We start from the raw sequence: 14,106 nt of genomic DNA, 5'->3' as shown, positions 1-14,106 counted from the left end.
ACTGCCAATGAGACAACTATCCCCCCCCCCCCTCTTTGAATGAAGTAGATGTAAGCAATTATAGGCAATCGTACGACCTTCAACAATGAGAAAAATCCATACTGTATAGTCAGTTATAAATGGCTGTGAGATGAAAAATATGAAACAATTCAATTGAGAAAACTAACGGCCTAATTTATAACAAAACAATTTACGAAAAACAAATATGACAGACATGAACCAATGACAACCACTGCACTACAGGCTCCTGACTTGGGACAGGCACATAAAGAATGTGGTTGGGTTAAACATGTTTGTGAGCGCTCAACCCTCCCCTAACCTGGGACAGTGGTGTTACAGCACAACATAAGAACAAACTATAAAATCAGTTGAAAATGGCTTAATTCATCAGACCGGACGTTGTACATTGGTGTTACAGCACAACATTAGAACAAACTATAAAAATCAGTTGAAAATGGCTTAACTCATCAGACTGGACGTGGTACATTGTAACACTGTTTTTTTGTGTTTCCCTGTTCTAACACAGATTCATTTGGATATATTTTCTCTTATTATAAGTTCTGATACATGTTGATAACAATCAAATGACTGTAATTGTATGGCATGTATGGTGGCAGGACACTTTTTTTTCAAAAAAAATTCTGAAATGGAAATTTGATATCTAAAGCATACCATTTTGTAATCTTCAAATAGTATGTCATGCCAGTACTGCTATACATTGTACATTGTATCTCCTTTTAATTGATTATGCTGTACTTCTTTGAGCTAAATGTACTATTTTTTAACTAAAATTTGAAAAAAGTACAGGTATTCTAGATCTGTGGTAATATATTTATGTACGACAGGCGTATGAATTTTCGAGTTCAGGTAGCGGGCTAATTGTAATAACAATAGAGTAAGAAGTTCCGTTAGTATTTAAAGTCGTGCGTGCACAAGAAAAGTTATCGACAAGGGTGGAGACCATCTAACGATTAGTGTGTACCTGTATTTGTGTATAGGAAGATTTATAATGTCTGACAGTGAAGTACCCGTACCAAGTAAGGAGTCCGTTGAACCAGACAGAAATTCCGACGAAGACGTTACTAATGCAGATTTGTTTTCCTTGTTCAAGACTTACATGAACAGCAAGTTGGCGGGTATCGAGAGAAACTTGGACGACAAAACTCACAGTCTGGCTAAGAAGATGAAGAAAGTTGAGACCACGTTTCGTTTCAAAGGTAACCAGATACAATTTGAGTTGAATTCTGACATAGTAGACAGTATTGAAAGAGCCATGGAGTATATTGACAGTAAAAGGCCTGCTAGAGCTACGAAGCTTCTTGAAGAGTCGATTCAAATACTTAAGAAGCGTAACAAGCTGATCCGGATAGCCGATAAGTTGGAGGGTGGCTGGAACACAGTTCAAGAGTATCTTCCAGATGATGTTGCCAGTAATTCTGAGAATGAAAAACGTATCAGAGCGGGGGAAAGTAGAGCAGTTAGGAAAATCAAGACGGCAAAGACGGAGAAAAAACAAGGCCGTAAAAGACCCGCTGAAGCAGCAGGAGCACCTAGTCAGGGTACACATAATGGCGGGAGCTTTATTCCTACTATTTCTACACAACAGCCCTTTCGTGGCAGCCAGGGCCAAGCTGGCCAGAGTAAACATGCCAAGGCCGGAGACATGTGCTATTCATGTGCCAACTTCGGGCACTGGGCTAGAGATTGCCGAGATAAGGACAAAAAATCTGGATACAGAGGAGGTGCCGTTTAAACAGTATGGACCACACAGTGACATTTTTCAGGTACATGATAATTTAAACATATTTAGCTCTTATTGTGATTATGAAGAGGGTTTCAAAAATATTCACGCAAAAGGTAGATTAAAAAAATCTCTTAATTTTTGGCAAAATATTGGAGCGTCTAATTTCATTCTTGATGTAATTGAAAACGGGTATAAAATTCCAATGAGAAATGAACCAGATAGTGTAATCTTACAAAATAATAAATCTGCTTTCATGCATGAAAAATTTGTAGATTCGGCAATTGAAGATCTTGTTATTTCAGGGTCAGCTGAGGTAGTTTCCGTTAGACCACATCTGTCAGTTCGAAAGGTAAAGAAAGGTTAATATTGGATTTACGTCATGTTAATGAGCATGTAGTTTTGAGTAGAATTAAATTTGAAGATTTGAAAACAGTCAGTCAATATATTAAGTCGGAGAGTTTTGGTTTCATTTTTGATTTAAAGTCGGGCTATCATCACGTAGACGTCTTCCATGCACACAGACAATATTTAGGTTTTCAATGGAAAAACAAGTTTTATATTTTTACGGTACTTCCATTTGGTCTGAGAACAAGCGGTTATATATTTACTAAAGTTATAAGACCATTAGTTAATCAAAGCGCGAAAGCGCTGTAAAGGCAGTTAATTACAGGTTGTGTGTATTTTAAGTCCACTTATATCATTATCTTGCATAGTACATTGTACTTATCAGAGGTGGCTTTCAGTATTTAAGATTTAGAGTTCTCTAATGATATTGAACAAGTTTTATGAATGTCATATTCTGAGCACTATATGAAGGCGATTGTTCTCACTTGTTTATGAACTAGTGCATTATGTCCAGTTTGTACCTTTTTTATCTATGTTTATAGTCAAATACTGTTTAAAATTGTTTGGCATTTTATTTTTAGTAATAAGTAAATGTTATCAACTGTATTTTATTCAACTTTGCAAATGTGGTTTGTGACTGGTAAGTACAATGTATGGATGATAGTTGTTTCATTGGAAATCATAACACATCTCCTTATTTATATAATGATCTATATTCAACGACCTCAGGTACAAAAAAAATGTATGTAACTAAACTATGATGGGAAACCTTTGACTTCTTTCTTTTATATAAACTTTTGATTTGGTACCATAGAACTATGTAGAATAAATGTACATTGCAACATGTCAACTCTTTCAATGACAATACTTTTTTTAGAAACTATAACTCCAAGCAAAATTATATTTCCAAGTATAAAGTCATTTATGAATGAAACAAGAGTGCACATGCTGAAATGTCTCGCCTTCTTTACTAATCATTGATATTATGTTGATAGTCCTAAATATAAAGCTTTATTACAACTGTCACATAAACTTAACATTAACCAAGTAAACTAAGCATTGACCAATGAACCAAGAAAACGAGGTCAAGGTCAGATGAACCATGCTAGGCAGGCATGTACAGCTAACAATTCTTCCATACAACAAATATAGTTGACCTATTGCTTATAGTTTAAGAAAAACAGACCAAAACACAAAAACTTATAACTGAGCAACTGACCTTGAAAATGAGGTCAAGGTAAAAAAAAAACCTGTGTGACTGACAAATAGATCATAAAATATTTCCATATACCAAATACAGTTGAACTATTGCATATAGTATTAGAAAAAAGACCAAAACTCATAAACTTAACTTTGACCACTGAAACATGAAAATGAGGTCAAGGTCAGATGACACCTGCCAGCTAGACATGTACACCTTACAATCATTCCATACACCAAATATAGTAGACCTATTGCATACAGTATAAGAAAAACAGACCAAAACACAAAAACTTAACTATAACCACTGAACCATGAAAATGAGGTCAAGGTCAGATGACACCTGCCAGTTGGACATGTACACCTTACAGTCCTTCCATACACCGAATATACTAGACATATTGCTTATAGTATCTGAGATATGGACTTGACCACCAAAACTTAACCTTGTTCACTGATCCATGAAATGAGGTCGAGATCAAGTGAAAACTGTCTGACGGGCATGAGGACCTTGCAAGATACGCACATACCAAATATAGTTATCCTATTACTTATAATAAGAGAGAATTTAACATTACAAAAAATATTGACTTTTTTTTCAAGTAGTCACTGAACCATGAAAATGAGGTCAAGGACATTGGACATGTGACTGACGGAAACTTCGTAACATGAGGCATCCATATACAAAGTATGAAGCATCCGGACCTTCCACCTTCTAAAATATAAAGCTTTTAAGAAGTTAGCCAACGCCGCCGCCGGATCACTATCCCTATGTCGAGCTTTCTGCGACAAAAGTTGAGGCTCAACAAAAAGGAGTTCTTAATTAAGAAATAAACTGATTCGCTGAGCGCAGCTGGATACACCTGCAGAGGTCCAACCCTGAACAGTTGGGGCAAAAATGGACACAATATTCAAGCTTGATACAGGTCTGAATTTGGATTGTAATTAAATATTTGACATATTATAGTTTCTGAATAAATGTAGTCACAGAACTTGAAATCGATTATATGAATTGAATTTATATTCAATTAAAGATTTCTTGCTGTTGTGCAATACACTGTGCTGTGGCGCAATACTTAATAAATCTGTTGCCAGACTATAAACAAATAAAGTTCAATTTCTTCTCAATGTCATATTTGAAATTTATAAAAATCAATAGGGAGATTACATCAATAGCTATAAATAATTCACCAAAGTTTCATGCGAACTGCTTAAAGCATTTTTGAGTTGTTGTCCAAAAACTGGAAAATCCCCGCTTTTTTAATGAATAAAACCCCATAACTCAGAAATGTAAAATCTAAAATTTATAAAATTCTAAAGGGAGCTTACGGATTGATAATTTAGTCTTAGATGCAAGATTGTTTTATCAGTTGTTAGTGGCTTTGAACTAGCTGTCAGTAAATGCGAGTACTCTCAGATCTGTACTTAAGTGTCTTTTTGTTGTTTGGATGTACAACTACCCGGCCTCGTCCACTTGTATTTGTATTTATCCATCTGATGAGTTAAGCCTCTTTCAACTGATTTTTATAGTTCATTCTTATATTGTACTGTTACACCACTGTCCCAGGTTAGGGGGTGGGTTGGGATCCCGCTAACATGTTTAACCCCGCCACATTCTGTATGTACATGTATGTGCCTGTCCCAAGTCAGGAGCCTGTAATTCAGTGGTTGTCGTTTGTTTATGTGTTGCATATTTGTTATTCGTTCATTTTTTGTACATAAATTAGGCCGTTAGTTTTCTTGTTTGAATTGTTTTACATTGTCATTTCAGTGCCTTTTATAGCTCACTGTGCGGTATGTGCTTTGCTCATTGTTGAAGGCCGTACTGTGACCTATAGCTGTTAATTTCTGTGTCATTTGGTCTCTTGTGGAGAGTTGTCTCATTGGCAATCATACCACATCTTCTTTTTTATATTTACATCAACAGATATAAACAATTCACCAAAGTCAAGGTGAGACAACAAAACTTAGTTGTAAGATCTCTGAAATTTTTTACACGGTACAAGTTTTTCTAATTGTTGGAAATTGCACGGTGACAGTAACACCTGTAACTGGTTTACCCATTTCTTATGCACTTTGGTTCGATAAACTCACTGAATATCATACCACATCTCCTTATTTTTATATGCATTACAAATTACATGTGCATGTAATTGTAAATAATATTTATATATAAATCAGAACAAACTTCATTGCGTCACTTTTATTTATGCATCCTTTGGCACAATACAAGTTCTAAAATTACACAACATAAAACAACTAAATGTTATTTCAGATGAAAGTTTTGTTTCAGTTCCATTCATAGGATTTATTAGAATTTTGTATGTTTTGCCAAGTCCAATAATTAGCTCTATGTGCACGTGTTAATTGGAGACTTTTCTATCCCGTATAAGAGTTTTGGAACTAATTCTGTTTCTTTTTTTGAAAAAAGTGAGCAAACAAATCATGCACATTTAAACCTTTGTCTGCCATCACACTGTCACCTGGATCACATAATTGAACTATTCTACATCTTTCAACTATTTCACAGTCACTGGTACAACCAACATATGCATTAGAGACATAGTTGACTAAACCACCAGGAGTCGAACATACAAGTATTTTCAGTGTTTCTGTTTTTATATGATGAAAAGGTTGCCTGAGCTCTAGGAGCTTTAGGTTTTATTACGGGATATTCTGTGCTGTCAATAATAATCCAAGTTGTAGGAAACTTTAATTTGAAGTTGGATGGCGAAAAATACCTGACTAAACCACTAAATGGCCAAGTGTTAGCCTCACGCCACTGTTTAGACATAAAAACAATCCATGTTTACACAATATTCTTAACACTAGTTTCAATCTAGAATCTAGACAGTTCAAAGTTGGTTGTATAATGCCTCAATTTCATCAAAGTCATAAAAAAACTGATTTTCAAATGACACCCTATCAATTTGAAAATATATGTATCTCAAACAATGTGCTGCTGGACCAAGTGTGGTCAAAACAAATAAAAATTTAGTATACAAGTTACAACTCTAAACCGGTATATAAATGCATGGCTGTGTCACGTGTCTTCATTTCAAAATTCTCTGCTGAAAATATAGGCATTGATGGTGTTTGCGTAATTCCATCTGTGAAGCTCAACATTAGCTCGGCAGTTGGTGGTGGACAGTCATAAATCATGTCTGCAGTATGAATGACTTCTTCAGGAAAACCAACTTTACAATCAAAACTTTCCTCTAGATTTCTACTACAATATTCATCAAGTTTAGTTCTTTTGTTTTCACAGGAAACTGCCCTGATTTTTCTTTTTGCGGACGATTCAGTCTCTTGCTTGGTCCACGAAAATAGGCTGGGAATGGCAGTAGACTTAAGTCTCTGTATGGTGAGTTTGCACCCTGAAAAAGGTTATAAAACATTAGTTTTTTGATAATTAAATGAACTTTCATTAGCAATGCATACTTTATACTACCTGGCAAAATATTAACTAGATTTATTCATTACAATCTGGATAAAAATATGTTAGCCTGATTCAATGTACATCAAAATGTATGTTATGTAAATCCAAAGGACAAACAATGAGAGACGTATGCAACAAACATACATTGTTTGTACCTAAATAAATATAATATAGATGAGAGCATGTCATTGTTTTGTTCCTGTTAACATTGTCATTGACATTTTTCAAGAAAGTCTATGAGGCATAGCTTATGCATTCCTGTCATTACTACATTAGCATAATTACTGCTAAAATAATTCTCAGTATGATATACCTCTTGTAAGAAATCATTATAATTGTAGCAAGCACCAAAAAATCTCAAACAGATCACATTGAATCGTAATCCAAAAAATTATGACGTCTTGAATTAACCACCCCCTTTTATTCTAAAACGATAATTGCGGTTGTAAACAGACTTTGGTTATTTCGCATAGCGATTACATATATAACTATATATTTTAAAAAGAAAATAGAGTTTTACCATGAATAGTTTCCTGCACGTAGTCTTTTTCAGTAAAATGTGCCTTGCAAACAACAGCTGATTGAGATGGACTCCACGATTTCATCGTGTTCTCGTCCAATCTGCGTATGGGCCATGGCGTTGATCCAACTTTTCCTTCTTTTTAAGTCATTTGGAAATGCATGTCCTCCTCTTAAATGACATCCAGGTACACAACAACAAGTACTTGGCATCGTTAATTAAAAATGCAACTGTAATAGTTGTACAGTGCAGAAACCGGAAGTTGAAGAACAGGATCGGCTACCACGGCGCCACCTATTCAGGAACGATAATTTGCTACTTTATATAACTGCGAAATAACAATAACGTTAGACGGGTTCGCGTGCATCAACAGAAATGCGCTTTAAATTGTATAATATAAATCATGTTCAGTCGACCTTTAATTATTATATCAACGACTGAAATGATTTATAAACATCTAGATTGCAGATAACACTCGAAATTAACCCGACCTCTTTCAACACGGAATTCAAATAATTCTAGTTTGTCAATCGGTTGACTGCTTATAATGTAAAATACAAATATATCAAAAGTTTTTAAAACTAACAAAACACAATGATCGTTTCTCTATTTCCCAATGTAAATGAAATGAAACAAAAAACATTTTATATCACAATAAGAGGAGGAGAGAATCAACATTTTCCGGATCTACTTGGAGCCTAATGACCCCCCACATAGATAAGTTGGATATCGCGGAAAGAAAGATTAACACGGCAACTAGAAAGGCATTAAAGCACTGCCTTTAAAAATTGGCGGAAAGACGGGATAAAAATAGTTGTGTATTTAGACGACAGGTTCGCTGTAGCTGAAACGTCTGATATATGTACTTTACATTCTCAAAAAGTGAAAACAGACCTAATTAATTCGGGATTTGTACCTAACAAAGATAAGTGCAACTGGAACCCATCGCAAGATTTAGACTGGTTAGGTTTTCACTGGGATTTGAAATTGGGAAAACTTTCAGTTCCAGACAAAAAATTAAGTGATATTGTTCAGTTATGCTATTTATTACAAACAGGTTCACGAGTTAAAATCAGAGTTTTAGCCGGATTTTGTGGTAAAATTATCTTATTGAAGCCTGCTATTGGCAATGTAACACAGATTATGACTAGAAATATTTTCTCAGTGATCAATCAACGTGAGCATTGGGATCAATTTGTAAATATTTTTACTTTCCCAGATTGTATTGTAGAGATGAGATTTTAGTAATAGAATATTTTGTCGCTAAAACCTTCTGAATTGTTTAATATTTATTCAGATTTTCATGTATTTACGGATGCGAGTGACACAGGCGCTGGTAGTTTTGTCTCCGATACAGCTTATGTTTTTCACAAGATGTGGTTAAATCATGAGAAATTTAGAAGCTCCACATGGAGAGAGATAAAAGCGATACAAATATGCTTAAAATCTTTTAATAAAGTACTTAGAAATAGTACGGTTACAGTACACACAGACAATCAAAATGCTGTGAGTATAGTGCGGAAAGGCAGTAAGGTGCCCGAGTTACAGAACTTAGCATTAGACATTTTTAATATTTGTGTTTTACATAACATTTCTTTACACGTACTTTGGATCCCTCGGGAGCAAAACGAAAAAGCTGATTTATTAAGTAGAATAGTAGATGTAGATGATTGGGGTGTTCCCCCTGAATTTTTTAAGATTTCTTGATTTGATGTGGGGCCCACACAGTTTTGATAGATTTGCAAATACTGAAAACGCAAAAACTAAAAGATTTAGTTCGATTTATTGGAACCCTGGTACATCAGCTGTAGATGCTTTCACACGTAATTGGTCTTGTGAAAACAATTGGTTAGTACCTCCAGTTTCGCTAGCATCGAAGACAATTAACCATTTAGTTAAATGCAGAGCAAAAGGTACTTTGGTTGTCCCTAGATGGCCTTCGGCACCATTTTGGCCTTTACTGTTTTATGAGAATTTATGTTACAAGGAATACGTGGAATACGTATTAGATTTTCATGAGAACGATAGAATTTTTGTACCTGGACATAACTTGAATTCAATATTTGCAAACGGAAAATTTTCCGGTACAGTTCTAGCAGTAAAACTAAATGCTAATGTTTAAAAACTTTTTTGTAGAAAACGTTCGTCACTGGACATGGTATTATTTGGTCATTGGGCTATGTTTATACAGTTGTACTTTGTCACCGGACCTACGTTGGTAGTGTACTTGGTCACTGGACCTCTGAGATGTATTTTATTTGGTCATTGGACCTTTTTTGTGTTCACCACTGGGTGATAGTTGGTCACTGGACCACATCTGGCCATTAGAGGTAATTATATTTATATATTTAAGTTGATTCAATGTTTTCTTTAAAAAAAAATTTAAAAGGTTTTGTTTGCAGAGAATTTTTTCATCCGGATTTTGGAATGACAGTGACTGTGTACAAAGTTCAGAATTGAAAAGACTTTTGTCTCATTTACGTTCCACAGTAATTGATTGGAGAGCAAAGACTACCGTTTCCAAGTATGCTTACGGTTTTAAAAGATTTTTAGCCTGCACGCAAAAATATCCAGAAATAGATTCAATCCTACCGGCAAGTGAATTGTACGTAAGCCTTTATTTACAACATCTCATGCAGACAGTAAAGCATTATAGTTCAGTTGAAACGGCTTTCTACAGTATAAAGTGGGCACACAAGTTAGCAAATTTAGTTGATCCTTGCGAATCTGATTTAGTTCGTAGTATAGTCATGATAGTCGAATCTTCGAAAAGGATTTTGAATAGGCCTGTACAGAAGAAAGAACCCATAGATGCTACTACTATAAAAACTTTGTTTAATAGATGTTGTAATCCCAGGACACTTAGAGATTTGCGTTTATTATCTATTTGTACGGTTTCATACGCAGGATTCTTGAGATATAGTGAACTTTGTTCCATTAAGGCCAATAACCTGGCTTTCAAACCAGAATATTTAGAAATTTTTATCTCTAGCAGCAAAACAGACTGTTACAGGAAAGGAAAAAGCGTTGTTATAGCTAAAACCAATACACCATTTTGTCCCGTAGCAATTTTGTTAGATTACATAAAAGCAGGTGACATTGTTTTGACTTCTGATATGTATATTTTCAGATCAATTGTATATGTTAAGAAATATAACAAATTTGTTTTAAGAAAAAAGAATGCAAAATTGTCATATACACGTGCAAGATAAATTGGCAAAGCTGCACTTTTTTTCATTGGTCTAGATGCCAAATTATTTGGCCTTCATAGTTTCAGATCAGGCGGTGCTTCTGCAGCCGCAAATAATGGAATTTCAGACAGACTCTTTAGAGCGCACGGTCGTTGGAAAACCGAAAACGCAAAAGATGGACACATTGCTGACAATATTGATAAACGTTTGTCTGTTTCTAGAAAACTAGGCATCTGACATGCTTTCTTTGTACACTCGAAGATGGTCACCGCACCTGACAGTCTCTATAATGGTGTTTGTCTTTATTAATACAGAAATAATTTCACTGCAAATATTTGAGACATACATATTATTTTTCGTGGTTGGTATTAGGGTGTCGTCAGAAAATAAGGAGCCTAGAGTACATAAAAAATTTATTTTCGGTTGAACAGAGTGAATTGAGAAAATAAATATATTTATGTACGACAGGCGTATGAATTTTCGAGTTCAGGTAGCGGGCTAATTGTAATAACAATAGAGTAAGAAGTTCCGTTAGTATTTAAAGTCGTGCGTGCACGAGAAAAGTTATCGACAAGGGTGGAGACCATCTAACGAGTAGTGTGTACGTGTATTTGTGTATAGGAAGATTAATCTTCAGTATAACAGTTCATGCCTTATATATGTAGAGTTCATATTTTAATTATGCGCTTTTCTTTTGTAGATTGTATGTTAATTGAATGAACTGATGCCATTGTATATTATTTGAATGAACTGATGCCATTTGTGGTGAAAACTATTTGAGGACATTTGTCTTGTGTTTTATGTGTTTAATAAATTGTGAAGATGGTCACTGCACCTGACAGTCTCTATAATGGTGTTTGTCTTTATTAATACAGAAATAATTTCACTGCAAATATTTGAGACATACATATTATTTTTCGTGGTTGGTATTAGGGTGTCGTCAGAAAATAAGGAGCCTAGAGTACATAAATAATTTATTTTCGGTTGAACAGAGTGAATTGAGAAAATAAGTCAATATATTCTCAACAGAATTTCTTTACTTATACGAATATAAAGAAAAATCAATTTTCAAACACAAAATAAAAACCCACTTATATGTACAGAGTCAAAATCCAGTCTTAGATAATCGACCCCAGTGCTTGGTAGCTTCAGAAATGTTGATTTCTGTGCACTCTGCTAATAGCATGAATAGTCAGGATACAGTTACTCAGTAACTAAAGGAGAATTATTAACCTTTGTTCATAGTGAAGATATAGTTGGAGGTGTATTCATTTCTCATTAGAAGTTATGTCTAAAAACAAGACTGTGTCCATAGTACAGGGATGCCCCACTCGCACTATCATTTTCTATGTTCAGTGGACCATGAAATTGGGGTCAAAACTCTAATTTGGCATTAGAAAGATCATATCATAGGGAACATGTGTACTAAGTTTCAAGTTGATTGGACTTCAACTTCATCAAAAACTACCTTGACCAAAAACTTTAACCTGAAGTGGGACAGACGGACGGACGGACGAACGGACCCACAGATCGAAAAACATAATGCCCCTAGGTGGGGCATAATTATAATTCCTTCATCCCCTTTTCTTGTTGACAATGAACATGTACATTTAACATTCAGATTTGTATGATAAAGATGCATGTATTTGGAATGCAACTTCTTAAACAAAAGAATTAAAATGAACAGACAAATTTCGCTTCTGTGTGAACATGTATTTGTTGCAATCTTTCCTTTGGCAGGTAGAAATGTATAAAACCTGACAAATTCTTAAAAGTTTAGTTCAATGAAATTATTACCGGTAACTACAATTGTACTTTGTTGCAAATTTTAGTTAAAAAATAGTGTATTTAGCTCAATAAATTACAGCACAATCAATTTATATGTCTCTGATGTAGAAAATTATACACAACTATGGACTTACATATACACCAACTTGCTGATTGTCACAATAATATATGAATGCATATGATGCAAGAACCAATAGAAATGATTGTTTAATATTTTTAAAACATGACATTTGAGACCAAATTAAACAGTTGCTTCACATTATTTTAAATTTAAGTTTCCTTTAAATTTTAAGCAGACAATGACTTCCATTCATAACTATTTGTAGTTCATCATGTTAATTGGTTGTGTTAAAAATAGATCTTTGTATAAACCAATTAGGAAATTTGTAAGTTCATTCAAGTAAACCACATGTATAAAAATGTAAATTCATTGTGTTTTTTATCTTTCCCTGTTATTTTAATAACTTTAACCCTGCCCGCTGAAACATGGGAAACACAGAAAAGAGTATCCAGGAAAAAGATTTATCTGTGTAAAATTTACCCAATTACCAGCTCAATCAGCATGATCAGTAACTGCAGAATTCGTTTTGATCAAGGTCTTAGAGGTACATGTAATCTTCAACTTGACGAAAATATCAACAATGTGGGCGTGGGGAGAACAGGTATCGGGTCCGTTCGCGCCAAATACATGTTCGCCCCCTGGGTCCGTTTGCACCCTTTTTTTTATATTCAAAAACCTGATCTGATGAATTGTTAGATGTTTTTTTAGATGTTTATACCAAAATATTTTTAATATCATAAATAAAAATTCAGGAATTTTTAAATGAAATATTGCTTTAAATTGATTTGATGATTTTAAATTATTATATGTTAATTATATATGATTACTGTTGATATGGTGTTTACACAGCTAAACTTGGTGCTATTGTTATGTGTTTGAAAATCGTGATTGTTGTTTTAACTAGCTTTGATGTTAAAAATTTTGGGGCGAACGGACCCGGATTCGGGAGAACACCAGACTACTATATTGTTGATTTTCATATACTAAAACATGTTGTGAAGTGGACAGAGAGAAACAAGTGACTGTTATACGACATCAAGTTGTCAAGTATGCTAAAATCTTGGGTCAAGTTTAGCAGAATATACAAAAGCTAAAAGATCTATAAAACTGTATTTTCATTCCATTTATTGTCCAGACCTGATTGATTTAGAAATGTGATCAAAATGACAACTCCCTTCACCCTTATCTTTTCCAGGTTACAAACATTATGGAAGCAGTTGCCAAGCTAAATATTTCAGCTACTCACGGATTCCAAGAACTAGAGATAAATTCTTCATTCAATAACTGACAACGAAATGTTTTTTTTTTCTTTTAAACGGGCCTGCGGATAGTGCTGCTAACAAACCCCTGTCATGATCAGCTGTTGGCAGACGTGATTTTTAAGATTCCTTGGTTTGTCACACAGTATGACGTATCTCTATTTCTAAAATATGTTAATGGGAGCTTACCTGCAATTAAAATACTACCATTTTCACTTAATTATAATGCAGGTGAGCGCTTCTAACCTTATAACACATGCCCATTTAAATCTGAATTTCAATAACTTCCGTTTGATTAAATTAACCTTGACCTTTTGTGAAATCCGATTTGAATCAGTGTTAAAAATTACAAAACCCCATAGAATCAAAGCCCTGCAAGTACTATTTTCTTGTGCCATTTCGCGCGAACGTTAAACAAGACATTATGTGCAAATCTCACAATAAAATTAAATGAGGGTCAGCAGTACGACTAATTAGACGAACTTATAGGGATTAGTACCTAGTAGTGACATTAAATACATGGAGAAAATTAAACTTACTGTTGACAAATTGAATAGAC

At 34.4% G+C, this 14,106-nt stretch overlaps 2 protein-coding genes across 2 annotated transcripts in view; both read right to left on the bottom strand.

Moving 5' to 3' along the window:
• The window catches only part of LOC127725602 (fibroblast growth factor receptor substrate 2-like), a 31,948-nt gene extending 18,081 nt beyond the window's left edge, over positions 1–13,867 (bottom strand). The window contains exon 1 of the mRNA XM_052232689.1: positions 13,737–13,867. The gene's annotated coding sequence lies outside the window, so the exon portion shown is untranslated. The remainder of the gene's footprint in view (positions 1–13,736) is intronic.
• Positions 5,460–7,692, bottom strand: LOC127725617 (uncharacterized). The gene is made up of 2 exons (XM_052232708.1): positions 7,249–7,692; positions 5,460–6,666 (listed from the first exon to the last, which is right to left on the bottom strand). Exons 1-2 carry the CDS (start codon positions 7,331–7,333, stop codon positions 6,296–6,298), a joined length of 456 nt encoding a protein of 151 aa, XP_052088668.1. The 5' UTR covers positions 7,334–7,692; the 3' UTR covers positions 5,460–6,295.
• Positions 13,868–14,106: the final 239 nt, after the last annotated feature.

Source organism: Mytilus californianus, unplaced genomic scaffold (genome assembly GCF_021869535.1).
Source record: "Mytilus californianus isolate M0D057914Y unplaced genomic scaffold, xbMytCali1.0.p SCAF_15, whole genome shotgun sequence".
NCBI classification, from domain to species: Eukaryota; Metazoa; Mollusca; class Bivalvia; order Mytilida; family Mytilidae; genus Mytilus; species Mytilus californianus.
Note: the sequence above shows the minus strand (reverse complement) of the source record. Positions and strands in the feature narration are given on the sequence as shown.

Bases quoted from the DNA above. Each gene is read 5' to 3' on its own strand.
- LOC127725617 (XM_052232708.1), bottom strand. From the start codon at position 7,333: ATGAAATCGTGGAGTCCATCTCAATCAGCTGTTGTTTGCAAGGCACAT. The intron at 6,667-7,248 runs GTAAAACTCTAT...AACCTTTTTCAG, and splicing joins CGTGCAGGAAACTATTCATG to GGTGCAAACTCACCATACAG.